The sequence below is a fragment of the Chanos chanos genome, chromosome 4 (genome assembly GCF_902362185.1).
Source record: "Chanos chanos chromosome 4, fChaCha1.1, whole genome shotgun sequence".
NCBI lineage: Eukaryota > Metazoa > Chordata > Actinopteri > Gonorynchiformes > Chanidae > Chanos > Chanos chanos.
The window spans coordinates 30,002,506-30,020,686 of record NC_044498.1 but is presented as its reverse complement, the minus strand read 5'-3'; the positions used below and the strand labels follow the sequence as shown (position 1 = coordinate 30,020,686).

The 18,181-nt window shown below is 41.3% G+C and overlaps 2 protein-coding genes across 2 annotated transcripts; both read right to left on the bottom strand.

The window, feature by feature from the left end:
• Positions 1-559: 559 nt before the first annotated feature.
• On the bottom strand, positions 560-9,124 carry supv3l1 (SUV3-like helicase). Its single transcript, XM_030772046.1, has 15 exons — positions 8,745-9,124; positions 8,472-8,549; positions 8,143-8,250; positions 7,476-7,590; positions 6,535-6,703; positions 6,055-6,166; positions 5,578-5,655; positions 5,174-5,265; positions 4,845-5,025; positions 4,393-4,486; positions 3,895-4,114; positions 3,461-3,541; positions 2,916-3,092; positions 2,177-2,325; positions 560-1,863 (listed from the first exon to the last, which is right to left on the bottom strand). Exons 1-15 carry the CDS (start codon positions 9,025-9,027, stop codon positions 1,452-1,454), a joined length of 2,349 nt encoding a protein of 782 aa, XP_030627906.1. The 5' UTR covers positions 9,028-9,124; the 3' UTR covers positions 560-1,451.
• A 1,455-nt stretch (positions 9,125-10,579) lies between these two features.
• On the bottom strand, positions 10,580-17,407 carry vps26a (VPS26, retromer complex component A). Its single transcript, XM_030771980.1, is given in 13 exon segments — positions 10,580-11,618; positions 12,474-12,616; positions 13,788-13,803; positions 13,805-13,831; positions 13,833-13,858; positions 14,018-14,124; positions 14,256-14,420; positions 14,673-14,829; positions 15,281-15,290; positions 15,292-15,324; positions 15,326-15,358; positions 16,187-16,336; positions 17,352-17,407. Coding segments are annotated over 13 exon segments (984 nt in total). The 5' UTR covers positions 17,355-17,407; the 3' UTR covers positions 10,580-11,504.
• Positions 17,408-18,181: the final 774 nt, after the last annotated feature.

Sequence of the window (18,181 nt, the reverse complement as noted above, 5' to 3'; positions counted from 1 at the left end):
AAAACTGGATAAATAAAAAGAACTGAATGAATAAACGCATTAAGCAATAAATCCATTTAGAAATGCAATGCAAAGTTCACATTTGTTATATAGATTTTAGGGGAGAGCAGGGATGATTGTCAATGGCTAAACCAATGACGCTGAGTAATGAATTGTATGTCAAATGCATGAGCTTTTGTTTGCAGCACATTTATATATGGCTAGCTCACAAAACCTTCAGATGAGTGGAATCTCTGTGTTTTTCAAAGGGAAGAGGAACCTTTTATGTATTTGCGTATTTCTTTCTGTAAGACAAGCTTGGTGTCCCAAATATAGTCTGGTATATATGGCTGTCCAAAATATAGTCTTATGTGCAAATTCATGGGGATTTTTCTAACAGAAATCATGTGATAGATTTTCCTGTAAAATTTAATTTTGTAGATTTAAAACCATTAATAGTATCAAAAAGCCTTTCATAGCATCAGAGAAACAGTTACTCTACACATTTTAAAAGTCATCTCATAAATGTCTCTATTTCACGTTCTCATCCCATCACAAATATACAGGGGCAAAAAATTTATTAGGTAACTCTTCAATATTTATTTCCATATTTTGACACCAGGAGTTTTCCATGAATCCCAGCCAGAGCTGGACACTGTATTATGAGGACTGGTTTAGTGAACTTTAAGAACAAACCAACTGTCAGTTTTCTGTCAAACACTGCTCAGCAGACCATGCCCAGCAGCACCTCGGGGCCAGCAGAAAGATTCACAAGGATCAGCAGACAGCAAGAGTCCCTCAAACTTTCATGGCATGATAAAAACAGAGTTTGTCAAACAGACTAGCAGACTGAATGTGGCCACAGAGCAATGTCACAGTTGTCAACTAATGTCCATTTGAAAAGGCGGCAGTTCCATTCCAACACGTGTGGAAGTTTCTAGAAAACATATTAGGCTGCCCTGTCACTTGGCTGGATCTCAGTGATTAACTGTCTGAAAAACACAAACTACATTTTTTTCACATTGCACAGGAACTGAATCAGTGTTAACCCTGACTTCAGTTTATTTTACAGAAACAGGTGGTTTATATGTATTCCTTCTGTATTTCCTATATGGTATATACGTTTTCCTTCTGTCCTCTCTGTTGATTCCAAATGTCGACCTGGATGAAATGATGGAACCCTTTGACTGGTAAATACGGATGAGTTATAAGTTTAGTTTCAGTTGGAAGAGGGAGAATTCTCTTGGTTCACTCAGTTGTTCTGAAAGAACTTCTAGGCAAGTATTTGTAACTTGCTCCTGTCCAACACATGTCCCCATTTGTAATATTTTATTTATGAATATTTTTGTAACTTTGGCTTCTTGGGGCACTGATACAGATAGTAAAGCCACGGACTACACAGTCACCACCTATAGGATTCAACCTGAGGGTGGCTCACTCAGTAAAACCCTCTATGAGACAGAAAAGTCCACTCATTTCTTTTTCTTTTTCATCCCTTTCTTTGTACTTCCTGCAGTCACATTGTTGCCTTTCTGTTTCTGCTCTTTCGCCCATTCTCGCTGTAGCTGTTGTACAAGGTCAGAGGTCAGCAGTCCCTCCTGCACCAGCCTGGAGGTCAGTGACGTGTCCACTCTGCTGGCCTCCTCATGAGGAGTCTGGCTCTTTGAGCCTCTCCCCCTTCTCTGAGGAGGTGCAGGGCCTTGGAGAACAGAGCTGGCAAGCTTGGACAAAACCTCAGACCTCCCTGAGGGGGAGGCGGCCTGCGCCTCTGTGGCCCGGATGAGTCGCGTAATGTTACGCACGCCGACCTGGATGATCCAGTCCAGCTCCTGTTGGATCTCTCGGACCAGACTGGCGTCCGGAAACATGTCCATGAAACGATAGCTGCCCTCACAGAAGGAGGGAAAGAGAATTAGCTTGCCCATAAGAATGACATAACACACCTATTTTTTTCTTTAAATCAGTAATATATAAGACTTACTTGAGATTAACAGCTATAGGTTACAAAGAAATGGTAAATGAGCCAATTATTTAAATAATTGCTTTAATTACAATGGAATTTTGAGCAAAAACAGAACAAGCAACATAAAATCACAGACACATCCTGTGACAAACACCTCTCACTAAAATGAAAAATGTTTCCTCCTGTGGATATTTGGATATAAGGATATTTCCTCCTGTGGAGAGAAGAGTTTACCTAAGCCAAAGGTAGAGGTCCAAAACATCATGAACTGCCTCCAGGTGAACCAGATCTTTGATGTTCTTTGGTGGAACAAGGGGCCAACTGATGTGGCGACACACCCAGTCAAAGGTCAGCGGCTCGTCTCTGCTGAACTGTCTGGCAAACTATCACAGAACAAATTTTCTCAACACACCATAAAGTGTACACAACCTCTATAAACCTCTGCGTGTAACATTACCCTGAACTGCCTCCTTATCTCTTACTGGAATGTGGCATCTGATGCCAGGAACATTCATTGAAAAAAGACCACATTTTTTGTAAGACACTTCATCATATACATCATAAATTTACTGGAATGTTTTCCAAAATGCATTTATTGCATACAAGGCTAAACATTTTGGCAAGAGATTCTCATTCACAGAAGACTCTGGTGTCCACTGCCTGACACATTATTAATCACAGTGAACAAAATCTTTGGCTGGGGAGCCATTTCAGTCAACACTATCATTATGAAACAGCCATGATCAGGATATCCAACCATGACACGACGTGACTGTGCTAGGGCGACACTGCGCATGCACACAGGAGACAGAGCATTGTGTTTGAATGCTGTCAGTCATACTGGGTCCAAACAATGTCAAGAGTACTAGAACTGGACTGACTACAGAGTCCATGAGTCCATTGTACTACACAACGGGTAGTGTACTCATGGGTAATGGAGTTTTACACAGCGAGCTAGGCCATGGTGGAGTACCTTGAGGAAAGATGTGCAGACAAAAGGCTGTTTCTTGTTGATGGGGGCGGTGCAGAATACATAGCGCGAGCGCAGGTTCAGAGGAATGTGCTGAATCATGTCGGCCAGAAACTTGAAGTCATCGATGTTACACACAAAGTATAGGCCATCCACTTGGGACAGACTCACAAATATATCCTTTGGGATGAAAGGATAACTGGTAAAAAGAACTGCTGTTTTAACAGAGTCTCTACACTGCAGTGGAGCAAAGAGCCATTGCCAGAGCTCCACACAGACGCCTGACTGTTTTTGCCTATGGGTGTGTGTATCGAAACTATTGTGCTCCCAGACTGCGACAAAGCTGGGAAGAATACTGTTTATTAAACTATTGTTTATTAAAACTGGTGTTTGTTTAACTTCTTTGACAAAAGTATCACTGTCTTCAGTATCTGTGTCAAACAGCAAAAAGTAGATAACAAATTCTAAGATGGAAAAAGAGAACTGAACAAAAAATGAAGCTGTTATTGATGAGAGAGTGTAATAACTGACTGAACCAGGATGCTTACGATCAGATTTGAGAGAGTGGCTTCAGGAAGGTGATACGCAAACATCTCAATTTGTTCTGCTGTTGGGTGCAATCCCGCTGTCTGGAGTAACACAGTGAAACCAGTGAGCCAAACGGCATGGTAGTAAATTACAGAACAATTACAGAGTTGATCTGGGTTCTGTTTTCAAGTTTTTAAGTTGTCTTTATGTTAAGCCAGGCCAACATCTACAACTGTCTGTCTTAGAAATGTTTTAGTTAATCTTTCAAGTCAAAGTTAACAAATTACAAAGTCTTTATAAACATACATAAATGCTACTCAGTTATAATTATCCTCTTCACATGAGAAAGTTCTGGTGTTCTCTACGTGAGGGTAAAATGAGAGGTGCATATTTCGTCCTGTGTCAGACACTACCATGTGTGTGTGTGCGCCAGTGTGTGTGCCGTTTGCACTACCTCGATGGGGTCCACGGGCCTGCCTAGGATCTCTTTGAGGACGGGAAGGTCATTGTGGTGCATGGTGGTCACCTCGCCCTCTTTAAACACAGAGCTGAAGCGGCCCGCCCGCCCGGCAATCTGCAGGGCCTGTGAGGTGGAGATGGTGTCCAGCTCTTTCTCTCCCTTCTCATTCATGCTGGGCTTCACCAGGGAGTTAAAGATGATCCGGCGAATGCTCCTGGTCATTTTACAGAAACAAACTGATTATTTATGTGATAAACCGCAATGTCTGTGCCGTTTCAGTTTTACATGGAATACAATGGATCAGGAATCATATTAATGATAAACTAATCCTGTTGACAAGGATAAGCAAGACTTGTCAGTGGGAAACCAGGTCAAAGGCTAAAAAAATAGGATTGTAACCAACCTCAGGTCTATTTCAGTCAAAAATTTCTATAAATAACTGAATAAATAAACCAGGGGTCACGAGGCCGTGTGGTTTAAAGGTCCACTCACAGGTTCAGGCCCATTCCAATTGCATCCGTGGCAACCAGGATCTTACAGGGGTCCTCTGGGTCGTTGAACTTCTTGGCCTGAGCTAATTTGGTCCCTGTGGACCACAGAACTGACTGTGTTAGTTTAGTGTTGGGAGAGATCCAAAAGGGCATGAAAAAGCAACCTATCCATGACCTATTGTTCTGTATGGGACACTGATGGTCATTCAGGATCTTCCAGTGTCACTTAATGATGAATGGTCTTTACACATTAAGATTCAAAGTGAAATGTACTGCAAGCACTCTTTCCCCATCACTCATTCATTCAATGGACACACACTCACTGGTATTTAACTTAACCATCCCATCCATTCAATGGACACACATCCACTGCTTTGTTACTTCTCTGCATATCTTAACTGCACTGTTGTGCTGTGTGTCTGAGTACAGTCTGAGTATCTGCTGAAGACTTACCTGGGGGCAGGCTGCCGTAGATGACGGCACACTCCAGACCGCGGGCCTCAATCTGACGACTCACTGAGTAGATATCGTTCTTACTGAAACATACGACACAGTCCCCAGGCTGGAGGTTATCCAAGGACTCCACTGCACGGTCTGACACGGAGAACGGAGTCAGCCGCTTATAGTTACGAACCTTAGACACAGACACACACACACACAAAAAAAAATGAACTTCATAGGCTATATAGCCAGACATTTAGTATTGATTCAAAAGGTCTGGGTTCTAACTGCCGATGAGGACAACAATATTCGTTTTCCATGACTACATTTCCCAGACTCACCTCCACCTCTTCCCCAGTGGTGTACATCAGCTCAGTGACGAAGTTAACGGCTGCAGCTTCTCCACACATGTGGATCTCTTCAGCACACAGACCTGTTCACTCACACACACACATAAACAAACAAACAAACAAACAATGACCATCCAGGAGACTCCATGTTATTCTCAGACACCTGCATGACTCTAACCAGGATGTTTTCATGGGTGTGTGTGTGTGTTTTAGTAATGGCTTCAATTAAAATCACTTCCACAGGACACAGCTATTTCCATTTCCATTTGACTATCTTACAGTAAATCTATGGAACTCATCTAAATCATTGTCTAGGCATAACGAATGACTACACATGGCTGTTTTGAAGGTCACAGCAGTGAAAGCCAACAGTGCCCATATCACTGGCGCCTTACCCAGCAGAGCTCTGGTCCAGGCCCATCCTCTGGACGGGTCCCTGATCATCTGGATCTCATCGATAACAGCCACTTCATCTGTACACACAGACACCACATTACACAAACACAATGATTAAGCGTGAAAGCCATCGGCCTGCGGTCTGTGACTGTACCCAGGTAAAAACACAGGTAAAAACACAGGTAAAAACACAGGTAAAAACACAGGGACAGAATGATCACAGCAACACAGATCCTGAGTAACACATCCTCTTTTTTCCTCACTCATCATCACTATAGAAGGCAGAGATTTAACATAGAAAAGGCAAACAGAAACTGCCTGGTTTTATGAAATGACAGCTAAAGGGCCTAATTTTTTACTCATACGACTTTCTGGGTGTCTACTCTGATCACAATCATTTGGCAAATGTAAGACATTAGCTATGAAGATGGAGCTGTCTGCTGACAGCAGTAAGAGAGTACTGTTCCAGGTCTTACACGGGGTTGTGACACTGCACATCTCGATGGTACAGGCCACATGCCCTGCCTGCTTTCCCTCTGGATCCACAAACGTTCTCTCCTCTCCTGTCACCAAATCACATGGGACACCCTGAGGGAAAAGGGTTTAAAAAAAAAAAAAAAAATTGGCAAGCAAAACAAGGCCAATATTTTACTCAAGTGCATTTTTTTCTCTGATTGCATTAAAGGCAGCTGTGATCTGTTGTTATAATCATTCATTGTCAACATAACTGGACAACAAACTCCTTAGCACACGGCAAGTTTGTGTCTACAGATCTCCTTATCTAGTGAAGAGGTGATAAAATATATAAGTCTGTCAGAAACATCTAGAACATCTCTGGAGAACCTTCTCCAAAGCCTCAAATACATTCAAAGCCCAGTGATTTTAAAGCAGAAACTGCTGTGCTGTGTTGAACAGATTTGTCTGAGGAGAGATCTGGACAGAAGAATGAAGCTTACTGCAGTGTTGCTTTTCTCAAAGATCTCATGTGCCAGTAACTTCAGAGGGCCACAGTAGACCCCAGACTTGGCTGACAGGTATCTCTGAATAGCGTGATAGGTTTTGCCGCTGTTTGTGGGCCCAGCGTGGAAGATAATCTTTCTCTGTATAGCTCTCGCCTCAGGATACCTGTCAGAAAATTGGTTACCCATTACCATGGTTACAGTACTCCTACATGTTGTTATGAAAGACAGAATATAGTTATACATATCACCTATTCAGCTGTACTCCTGCCTTTACCCTGACAACAGAATCTAACCTTAATATGTAACCTCCAAAACAGTTTCAGAGTGAATTATAAATTCTGGTTCACACAGCAGTCTAACAGTGAGAATACTAGTAGATAATAGTCTAACAGTGAGAATTATAGGAGCCATATGCCATGTCCTGTGAAATGTTTGTCTCATGTTTGTATTTGCGCATAAGCTTCTGGGTTTATGGTTGTCACGCATGTCACGTGGGTGTAGGTGTAGGTAGTGTTTGAAAGAATGAGGGAATATTTTCACCTGTTCACTGGTATGGCAGCATGGAGATGGGGTGAGTAGGGAGTGTGTATTTTTGTTGACTGCACTTATTGTTTGGATGCTCATGATCTTGCCTTGCCTTGCCTTGCCTTGCTTTGCTTTGCCTTGCTGTGCTAGTATTCAGGTTTGACGTCTGAAATAGTCTTGTTTTTGTTTGTGGAAATAAATGATCGAACATAGATGCCTGGAAAAGGATTTTATTGTTTGCAGCGAGTCAGCGGTGCAACACTCCCTCACTTAGCCTCTCGTTGACTGTTTAGTTTGTTCGTAGTCACTATAAGAATAATAACTCAAACAATAATCTGAGTGAATTCTGTTGGTTCATGCAGTTACTCTCACAAGCTCAGAAAATGAACCTGTATTATTTTGTCTCCTACCAGTTTGCTGGAACACGCAGGTCGCTGATCTTACGTAAGTCATCCATGCAGTCCAACATAGGAAAGATCTGTTTGGCATGTCTGATGAAATATGGGAAGATGTCATCTATGTGTCCTGGAAAATAACACATTTTTCAGTTACTCAAGTGTGCAGGTGTAAGATCATTGGAAGATTAACAATGAAGGATGGGAGCCAACCCAAACAGACCAACTACAGGCAGGAAGTGAGTAGTTTGACAGGTGGGCAGTGAGACGGGGTGAATAGCGAGACAGATAGTGGGTAGTATTGAAGGGAAAGGGTAGCAAGATGGGGAGTGGGTAATAAGACGGAGAGTGGGTGGTGACAGAGGGGGTGAGAAGTGAGACAGGGGGTGAGTAGTGATACAGGGGGTGGGCAGTGATACAGGGGGTGGGCTGAGCCCTCTCTCAGAAAGGAAATGTTTACACTGACATGACATCACTGAGAACATGACAGGGAATTCTGACTGGTCCTCAGTGTTTGTTACACCCACTCTCACTTAATGAGGAAACTCACTGCTTAGGCTGCTTCTCGCAACCAACAGCAAAAGTTATGAAGATTTCTGATTTACATCAAAAAATCAAGGCTCTTCAGTATCAGCAGTAGAGTAAAGCCTTGCTGAAAGCCATGACTAGGCTGCATACCCACCTGCACCACAGCAGATGTCATTAAGGACAATGTGTAGATCAGCACTGAGAGTGGCGGACTCCAGCACGTACTTCCGAAAACTGATGAAGGCCTGATGAAAAAGACGAGCTGTGCAGAGAGAGGAGAGCTTATCTTCAACACATAACACACACAAGACTAATCCAGGGGCAAAAAATGCTTCATTGTATTAGTAGTTTCAGCACTGTGGATTAACTGACCAGAAAATCATCATAATCATTGCAAAACATGTAAAGAAATGTCTGTGAGATTACATCGCTGGGTACTGTAGAATATGTTAATATGAGGGTGCTAAGCAAGGAGTCCCTTACCATCCAGACCCTGATCAGCAGCTAACTTTTGCATTTCTTTCCTTTTGTAGAATCTATTCAACACTTTAAGAAGTTCACCTGCATGAAAAACAAAGATGTGATGAGAGAACTGCATTCATAACTGAAATGTCCAAGATTTTCTGGGTGGCACAGCTCGAACATTCAAAAGATATAAACAATTTATTTCGCTGACTACTACTGTCTACTGACCACCGCTTTGCTTTCGTAACGACTTGGAAGTAAAAAGGATATAAAATACATGTTGGGAGTTACTTTTATCAAGTGGTTGCGTCAGCTCGGCTCCAACAGACCCGTCTCCATCATAATCGGTTTTGATGGAAATAGGGACAAAGAGCGAAGTGTCAGGTGGTCGTGATGAGCTGTTCGAAGACGCATGTCTTCGAGAGGGCGAAGCACTTGTTAAAATATCTCCAGAAAAATACCGAGTCCCTGAATTACTGTTTACAGCAGCAGCACTGAGGTAACTGGACAGGGAGCATACCCTACACCGTATATGTACACGCGACAACAAGTAAGCACAGCGATTCACCGACATTCCTGGTGTGAAGTATATGACGTTGCCCGATCAAACAAATCTTAATAATAAAGTTATAAATCCCATAACGAACTACTAGTTACAGTCTCAAGACAGGTTTGCAAAAGTCGCTTAAGGACGTTCATTGCCTGTTCCACTGGAGCAACGTGTGAAAGGCCCCCAGATTATTTTAGGTGTTCGAAATTATGCCTACACCAGCACATAAAAAGAAGATTACATTAAATCCACGCAGTCCTTCACACGAGCAACTAAATATTTAAAGATTACTTAAAATAATATTATTTATTAGGAAGTTGTATTTTTATATCGGCTGAATGAAAGGGAAGAATTACGGTATGAAAGGCATTTATTTGCTGCCTTGACGTTAACAAACCAGGCCCTTGAATGAACTGCATCACTGATAGCATAGCCGTAGCACCCACGTTTCTACATTTAAGTCAGCACCCACTCTTCTAACACATGACTTCTGTGTAGTTGTTCAATAGTTTAGGCAGTAGGAGGCAATAGAGCACCCAAATAGTAAGTGCCCACAGCACGTAATACACTCGTTTCAAACGAAATTTCTGCAAAAGCAGAACCGAACTCAAACATTAGGGGATAATGTTTCAAGGTATCTGTCCAAACGCTGCGTTCCTTGCTATGAACTGGTTTACACACACATGCATAACAACTAAACGGATATGAATATAACCAAGAATTACGTCATGAATTAAAAACTCTAAAATGTCACGACACATTTTAACGGTCTACCGTTTAAACTGTTCACAGATTTCCCATGTATACGAAGTTATCTGTTTTTAATACTCAAACATTAAAGTCTGCGCATAAATTTGTTTACTTCCTAGATCTCTTTCTCTACACGTTCCGCCTGAATCTTCTGACGCCACTTGGTTGCACGTGATATCCGTAGTATGCTGTATTTAGTAAAAGCGCATGGCAAAATATTATTAGTTAGAAGTTTTATTTGAGTCGCTTTATATTTAAATAATAAAACTGAGCATTGTTTGTTTTTTGAGTCTGAGGTCTACGAAGAGATAATAGTTTGTTGGGGCCTTAAAACTGCAGCAGTGGTGTGCGAAACTGGACAAGCCGCGGTGCTTAAAAATGCAGCATTTAAAATTAATAATGTATTCTCACCTGACAGAATTTGAGGGTTGCAAGCAGATGTGATGCATAGGAAGGAGTTTGCGGTTGAATATAAATTTTCTGTTTTTATTTGACAGATGGATAAATAGGTCGAGGCAGGATATGTACATTTTTAAGGTCCACAAACAACTCAGAAGATTCAGAGGAGAGTTCAAAAAGGAAGAAAGTCATGCAAGACAAGTGCCACATATGTAAACAACATAACAAAAATTATGACTTTGTCTGCATATGCCTTAGAGATACTGCCAGATGACGCAGACCTAGCGTATGAAAGCGTCCTTCAGTAAGTCCTAGTCAAGTCTACAGAGAATCATCTCAGTAGTTACTGATTTAAGAGACAATACAGTGAAATAAGAATGTCTAAGCGCCCATTTCAAGCACCCCAAACAGCACAAAGAACAAAAAAAAAAAAGGGGGGGGGGGGGGGGGTCTTAACCTATCAGGTTGATCCTGTAATACAAAACTGACTATAGCACTTCACCTTGATTTTTCAACCCAAAGCCGGTCTGGCAAAAACACAGGGCATCTGACATGTTTCAAAGTGGAAAATGTAGTTGGCAATACAACCATTCGTTAAATGAAAAGGAAACATACAGTTTTGACACTACATGAGTTTGATATCTTTTAAATCTTACAGCCAGATTTACTAAAGCCACCAGAATATGGGGTTAGCACAGGCAAAAAGAGTAACAGCTTTTAATTGGTTCAAAAGAAATTGACCATTGACCAAACATTGGCATTGTTTTTGGTTTTTCATGATACAAGTCCAAATGTGCTGCATATGCTAGCAGCTTTAGTAAATGAAGCCCTTCAGGTGGATGGCAGACTCATTACGGTGCTATGGCCTGGTGACATGAATAATGCCTTTCTATTGTTTATCAACCAGTGACGGTGACCCAGCAGTCAATGCCAACTGTTACAGTAACCTCTAGTTCCATATATCTAGACAGCATTTTAAAGGACACAATATTTAAGGGATCCAAATGTAGTTTTCTGTGTGTGGAGCATCAAGAACATTACCAAGTGCATTGGGAAAAAAACCCCAAATACTAATCTAGGGAGAGAGGTGAGGACCCCTGAAACGTGCTATATGATTGACATTGTAGCTTCCATTGGTTCCAGTGCATTCTCTAATGTCACAAAAAAGGAGACAGGTCCTTATGTATTAACAGGTTGCTTGCTGTGGACGGCAGAGTAGACACAGCCAAATCACCACGAGTGGTGGAGAGTGGTCTGAAGGCGGTCTGTATGCATGTTCGGTGGGAGGGGTTCTCCTCTCTTGCGATTGAGGGGAGCATGTGTCCCGTGATTGGTTGGTTTGCCAGTCCTCCTCACATCTCCGGCTGCTCGGCAGAGAGGGTGGGGCGCGGCTCTGGAGACTCATAGCGTTGGTGGAAGTTACGCTTTCTCAGTTTCTCTGGAGCCTTTCGCCACAACACAATTTCCTGTTTAAAGCGGAGATAAAGAGAAGTTTTGACAAAATTTGTCTTCTTCACAAGTTCATAAGTGTTAGTATATCCATACAAAGCTGACTAGCTAGCTTTTCACAGTCATAAATGTTCAGCCAAACTGAACAAATGGCTTTGTACAAACTTAAAACCTAAGAAACCCTCAACTTTCATGGGTCAAGTTGAGGGAAAATGTTATGTAGTCTAACAATAAGAGACAAGATGCTCAAATGCTCTTTGTCAAAGCGTTTGGAGAGACAAGAATGACAACATGTGGCCAAGCCATCGATAGCTGTGAGAGGAAACATGAGTACAGACAGTCGTCAGGGTGCAATGACGATATGCATACTGTCTCTCCACGTCATGGGATTAAGACCCTCCCTTTGTCCGAACAGTCCTGAGACCCACTCCGGAAAACTGCACTTCAACTTATTTCTGCTTATACAGAAATTAGAACAATTCAAGGTGTTTTTTAAATATTTTCATAATTTTTTCACATCTTTCCTGAAAAAGCAGGTTTCCACCATCACTGTAGTTTGCAGAATGTAGCAAATCAAAAGTCACAGTATTTTTAACCCCAGGACAAATGAAAATTTCATTTTTTCTTAACTACAGTAATTTTTTAAAATTATTTAGATATAGATGCCATTCTGCAAAAGGAAGAAATTACGAATGACAGAGCAGAACTTGCTGGTTGCTGTGTCACACTAAAAGGGGGTTAGCTCTAGCTGGACTGGTAGTGATCAGATGACCACTGTGGGCATGAATAGTGAAAGAGGCCTTATCTGACCAGTCTGTGACGTATGTGAAATTTACTGAGATGAGAGATGGTTTTTCTTTTTCTTTGCACACCTGCTGTTTGAAGTATCTCCTGTCCTCCTCATCCACAAGCACCAGGTTGAGGAAGTACCTGACCGAGAACTTCTTATTGACATCTCTCATCGTAGCAGTCAGGTCGTAACCGGCCAAGAACAGACGGATGGGAATGGATTCACCTGCCAGTCGGAGACAGAACACTGTTACTGGAAAAGACCACTCAAAAAAAAAACAAAAAAAACCCCAAATATCATTATTTACTGGGTCTATATCATGTCCATTGTCAGACATTACTACACATATACAGAATAAATAATTTATTGTCCTAAATAAACGACTGTGTTTCCAATGTCAGAAAAATGGCTGCAGATTTACACATACCACCCCCCCCCTTTTTTTTTGAAGACAATACAAAATGACAATAATTGCACAAACAAGTGCATACTTATATCAAACCAAAATGTGCAATAGTCCTGCTACTGGTCAGAGATCACAGGTTATCGCCATGGTAACAGGTCCTCCACAAACATGAGCCTCTGGCCAAATGGCCTGAGTCAAATCTGCATGGCTACACTTAGGTAGAACTACCACTAAACATCTAAATTCTAGATCTAAATTTAGTGAATGTCATCAATTTATTACAACATTTTATGATCAAAACGTAGAATATTTTTTCTTTACCTAATCAAATGGGTTATGCACCATATTCTAAAAGAACTGAAGACCAAAACTGCCACCATCAGATTAGCTGAAAGCTGAATCAACAATATTGAACTTGCTTTAATATTGCCATGGATGTACCATGCTATGGGTACGATAATACTGCAGTGGATACACTGGGCACTATGTATTAATATGGCACCGCAGTGCATACACTATAGGTACTATACACTGTTATAATGCTGCTGTGGATATACTACACAGTACTATAGTACTGCAGTGGATGCACTATGAGTACTATACACTACTACAGTACTCATGTGGGTGTACTATTAGTACTATACACTACTACAGTACTGGAGTGATGCGCTATGGAACTATACACTACTTAACTTTGCTCTTTAACAGTCACATGACCTCCAGTAGGACCTAAGGTACTTCACGGTTTAGAGTACGGCTGAGCTAGATCTACAGAAAGCCATTTTGATGGAGCGGCCCTGGTGTTTGGCAAACAAGAAAAACTTCGCTAAAACTTTAAAAAATGCTTAGCAGTTAAAGCCTGTAATGTTGTTGAAATTTGTGCTGTCACACTTTTTGAGGTTGGAACTCTGCCCCCTTCGCACTGAGCGCTGTAAACCACAGGAAATATTCTGCAGATGTGGTGAAAAAAGGGTTCAAACCAAACTCCACCCTTGACCGGAGCCCCCATCCATGATCTCATACTTAGCTACAGTCCTCCGTCTCCGTGGTTGTGCTGGGTCCTAAAGAGGAAAGTCACATGACTCATCACACCTGCCTTCACAATGATCACTGCACAAAGAACTACACAACCCTACAGTCAAACAGACCTGCAGCTACACACATACTACACACAAGACTCTCCTTTCTCTGAATGGTGTTCCCAGTCCATCAGCACCTACCTATTCCTGTCATCTCTTTCTTGATTAACTGAAGCTCCATGTGTTGGATTTTGATTCGCACCAGCAGGAAATAGATTTTGCCCACAATCACATCTTTTAAGTGATACCTGGATAAATAATTCACAACATTTTAATGGTTAGAATCCTGTAGAGCACAAAGGAAACTCTCCGTTGTTAAACGCACACGAGTGATTGTGTGAAAACCTCTACTATCTCTTCAGAGGTAATGTGGACACACTTGGATTTGTTGTACTCAAATTCTATGTGCAAGCAGTCTTCAATGCCCACTTCCATCTTGATGGAGTTGTTGACGTCAGGGTACGTGGCCAACTGGTGAACGATCAGGTCATACTCTTTCACCAGATCAGACAGTCTCCTCACTATTGTCACCTTCAGAAAATACCTGCCAGAAATGACAAGGGGAACAAGCACAGTGTTTCACACAGGGAAACTGATACTGATTTCTGAACATCTGACTCTTTCCAGTATAAGGTTCAGAAAACTATTTTGCTACATCTTTAATTCTCCTTTTTTAAATGGATGCGATTGAAGCCACACTAAATGTCCAGTGGGCAAAGAGAGCAGAGACCTGCAGTGGGGCAGTCAGTTCTGCTGCATGTTTGTGAGACACAGAGCGACTGTGTGTGGTGCTGACCTGAGCCGAACGTTGGCGCCAACATAGGACTCATACGGCTTTTCCACCTGCATGAACTCAAAGTCATAGCTGCGATTCTGAGTCAGCTCGCCTGGAAGAGCCAACTCCTTCACCAGGTTCACAAACTCATGCGTGTTACTCTTGTCACTGAAGAGTTCTGCCAAGAAAATGGGTATGAAACATGAAACACACACATCACGTGAGACAGACAGAGGTTTAATCTGTTTTCTTTATCCATATCTATCTGTGCTGGTGGAGTTTGCCACCTAAGCAGGAAATTACACAAATAACACTTCCAATCACTGACATTACATTAACTTTCCCAGGTTTCATCATGAACCTAAGAACCTTGTTTAAGTTTATAGTTTTTGAGTCATAATAGGTCATTGAAGCAGAGCACGGTGCTGGCAGGAGAGAGATAGACCGTGCAGTAGAGCTGAGTATCGGGGTTTCATGTGACTGCCAACATGCTCAGCTAAGCATTCAACACGGCAGTCCAGACTGGAACGAAGCCCCTGCCACTACACATCACATCAATTCAAAACAATGGCTGCATTAATGTGGAAACTCAAACCCATATACACACTCAAAACACTACTGTGACTCACCTATCTGCCCGGACAAACTCGATTCGAATTCCTTGATGCTCTAAATCTCTTGCTTGTCTGTTTCACATTGAGATTTACCTTGGAAAAGAAAGCGAGGAAAATGAGACAAATGAACATTTGACTATAATTTGCTTCCCACAGTAGGTTACATTACACAATGGACTGCAGAAGGTTTGCATTTATACTGAGTCATGCCAAGAGCTGAGCATGTCCTATGTATTTCAGCTAAACACACACAAACTCACTCTCTTTCTCTCTCTCTTTCTCTCATACATACAGATATGGTAGGCAGCATAGGAGAACACTATTTCCCGAGTACCAGAAAAACATTAATCATAGTATGTGTTTTACATATGTGACATTGTCAATAAAATCGAAGAGCACATCATCAATGAAAACACTTCCAAGAACCATCCTGGTTTCTAATGAGAAGACTCCACATCAGAGGCACAGGGAATATAGTCTATGTTCCTTACTGCAATCGTAAACTGTTCTGTCAATATGACAAGCTGGCTGCAATAATATCCAGAACAAGGACAATGAAACGGCAAACATTTGAGTTTGTTTAGTTTGATGTTCAGACTGGTCTAATGTATGTATCTGTGTATCCACAATACAATTTATAGAAGAATCACATGACCTTTAGTCCTCACTGGCTGCACTATCTGATGCCTACCCTCATAGACCCTTGCTCAGTGGCAGTGACCAACAATAAAATCTGTATATTTTCATTAACCACCAGGTATGTCTATAGTATTATACGTCTGAAGAACAGTCAATAAATTAATATTTAGAGTGTTTATCACCAAGTATTTACCAAAAAATTGAATGTTTGTATTTGCAGTCAACTCCCCCTAGAAGAAGACCTTACTGGTCAATAGCAATCTCTCCTAACTCTGGCCTTACCTTTCCTGACACAGACTCTCCATCATAGAACAGGTAGTGCTTCTCCACTTTCCCATCCTCTGTCTTCAGTTCGGCCGTCTTCCGAGTTTCCGCATCGTTCAGTATGACATCAATTTCACACACAGGACCGAATAAACCACCAAGGAAACTCTGGAATAACCAAATTTAAGAATACCATTATAGCGCACAAAAATCCCTTGCCGTCAAATAATATATGCGCCTACTAATTATATCTATATAATTAGATATAATACAACATTATACACCATTATTAAACACGTAACAATGAACAATTGAACTGCAAAAATCTTCCTTAGCCAGTGTCGGCGATAAAAATAAAGCATAATTTCACGGGGAAGCCATTATAAATGGCCTGTGTGCACTGATGGTTCTGTTTAGTGCACACAGCTCTGAGGCAGAAGACAACACTTAACGGTACCTTCAGCATACCCTGAACAGCGCACTGACGTTACTAAGAAAGATTCACGCATGTCGCTCCCGGACTCAGTAAATTTCGCCAAGCTATAAACTAGCCACTTCTTATAACTATTAACACATTGGATTTAGTCTGTGTTGGGAAAGTGGTCAAAGGCAGTGTAGCCAGCCCGTTTTCCCAGACATAGCCCTTTTAAATGAAATGGTTACATTCCTGGCTACAATATGTTACTGTTTAAGAAAAGTACCCATAAAAGCCGCAGCAGTGGGAATTTGGATGAAAGATAACTTACACGCAATACAACATTTATCCGCTTATCCTCCACAAAGCAGTTCACTGGTGACATTAATTCGATGGTTAAGACTAATATTTACATGCGGCCAGTGGAGGCGTGCACGGAATGTTTTACCTACTAACACAATACTTGTCTGACTTGAACTTATTTCTACCGATAAGGGTAAATCTTAAGTGTCTTGCATACGCATTTCAGAAAAGTACTGATTTTGGTGAAGCAACCGTCATCTCTAAGGCCTCCAAACACCATCACCCACAACAATTCCATGTCGACTTCCCTGGCCTGGCTCTGGCTAGCTGGGAGACTGCTGCAGCATTATCAGAGAGTAAAACAAATAATTGAGCAATTTTCAAAGATTTAAAATGACCCAGCATCGCAGTAATTTTGTACGAGGGACAGTGTTGAGCGAATGTACCTTTTAGTTAAGGACTCACCATTTCAGCCTGAAATCCTGAGTATTGCTACGTGCTTCACTCCAAACCCTTGGAAGGTGGAAAATCATTCTACATCGAGTGAATCTCGACGCATTGGACAGAGTCCCGTAAGTCTGTACATCAAAATAAAAGTCACATATAGTAATTCACATATAGTACATATAGTACATATAGTAATTCAAGACAAGTTTAATCACCGTTCTAAATTCACATACTGGCAAAAAATATTATTCAACAATCCATGATAATAATCATTCTGCAAGACCATTCTGACCTATAGTCATATATGGCTATAGTAAAACCAACACTTCTTCTGAGAGGGACTAGCTTAACAAAGGTGTTGTCATGGGAACAATAAAGTTTTACTTCATAACCTTTTAATTTTGAGTCCAAAACCTCAACTAAAATAGTCTTGGCAATCCCAAATGATCGTAACAAAAAAGAAGGAATGTGAAGTAATGTAGTAGGGTGGGATTTTTTTATGGAGAATATCAAAAATCTCTCTCTCTCCCTCTCTCTCTCTTTCTCTTTCTCTCTCTCTCTCTCTCTCTCTCTCTCTCTCTCTCTCTCTCTGTGTGTTTTTCTTTTGGTAAAAAAACAAAACAAAAAACAAACAAACAAAAAAAAAACTGTCGTTTGATAATTGGATAGTTGGAAAGTTCATACGAATACGAATACGAATATGAATACGAAATACTTTATTAATCCTGAGGGAAATTCAAGTGTGACAACAACACCGTCAGCACACACCAAACACTTCATAGACTTAAATTGTAGAATATTATAAGATAAATAGGAAAATAGGAATAAAAGTTGTTTCTGCACATAGT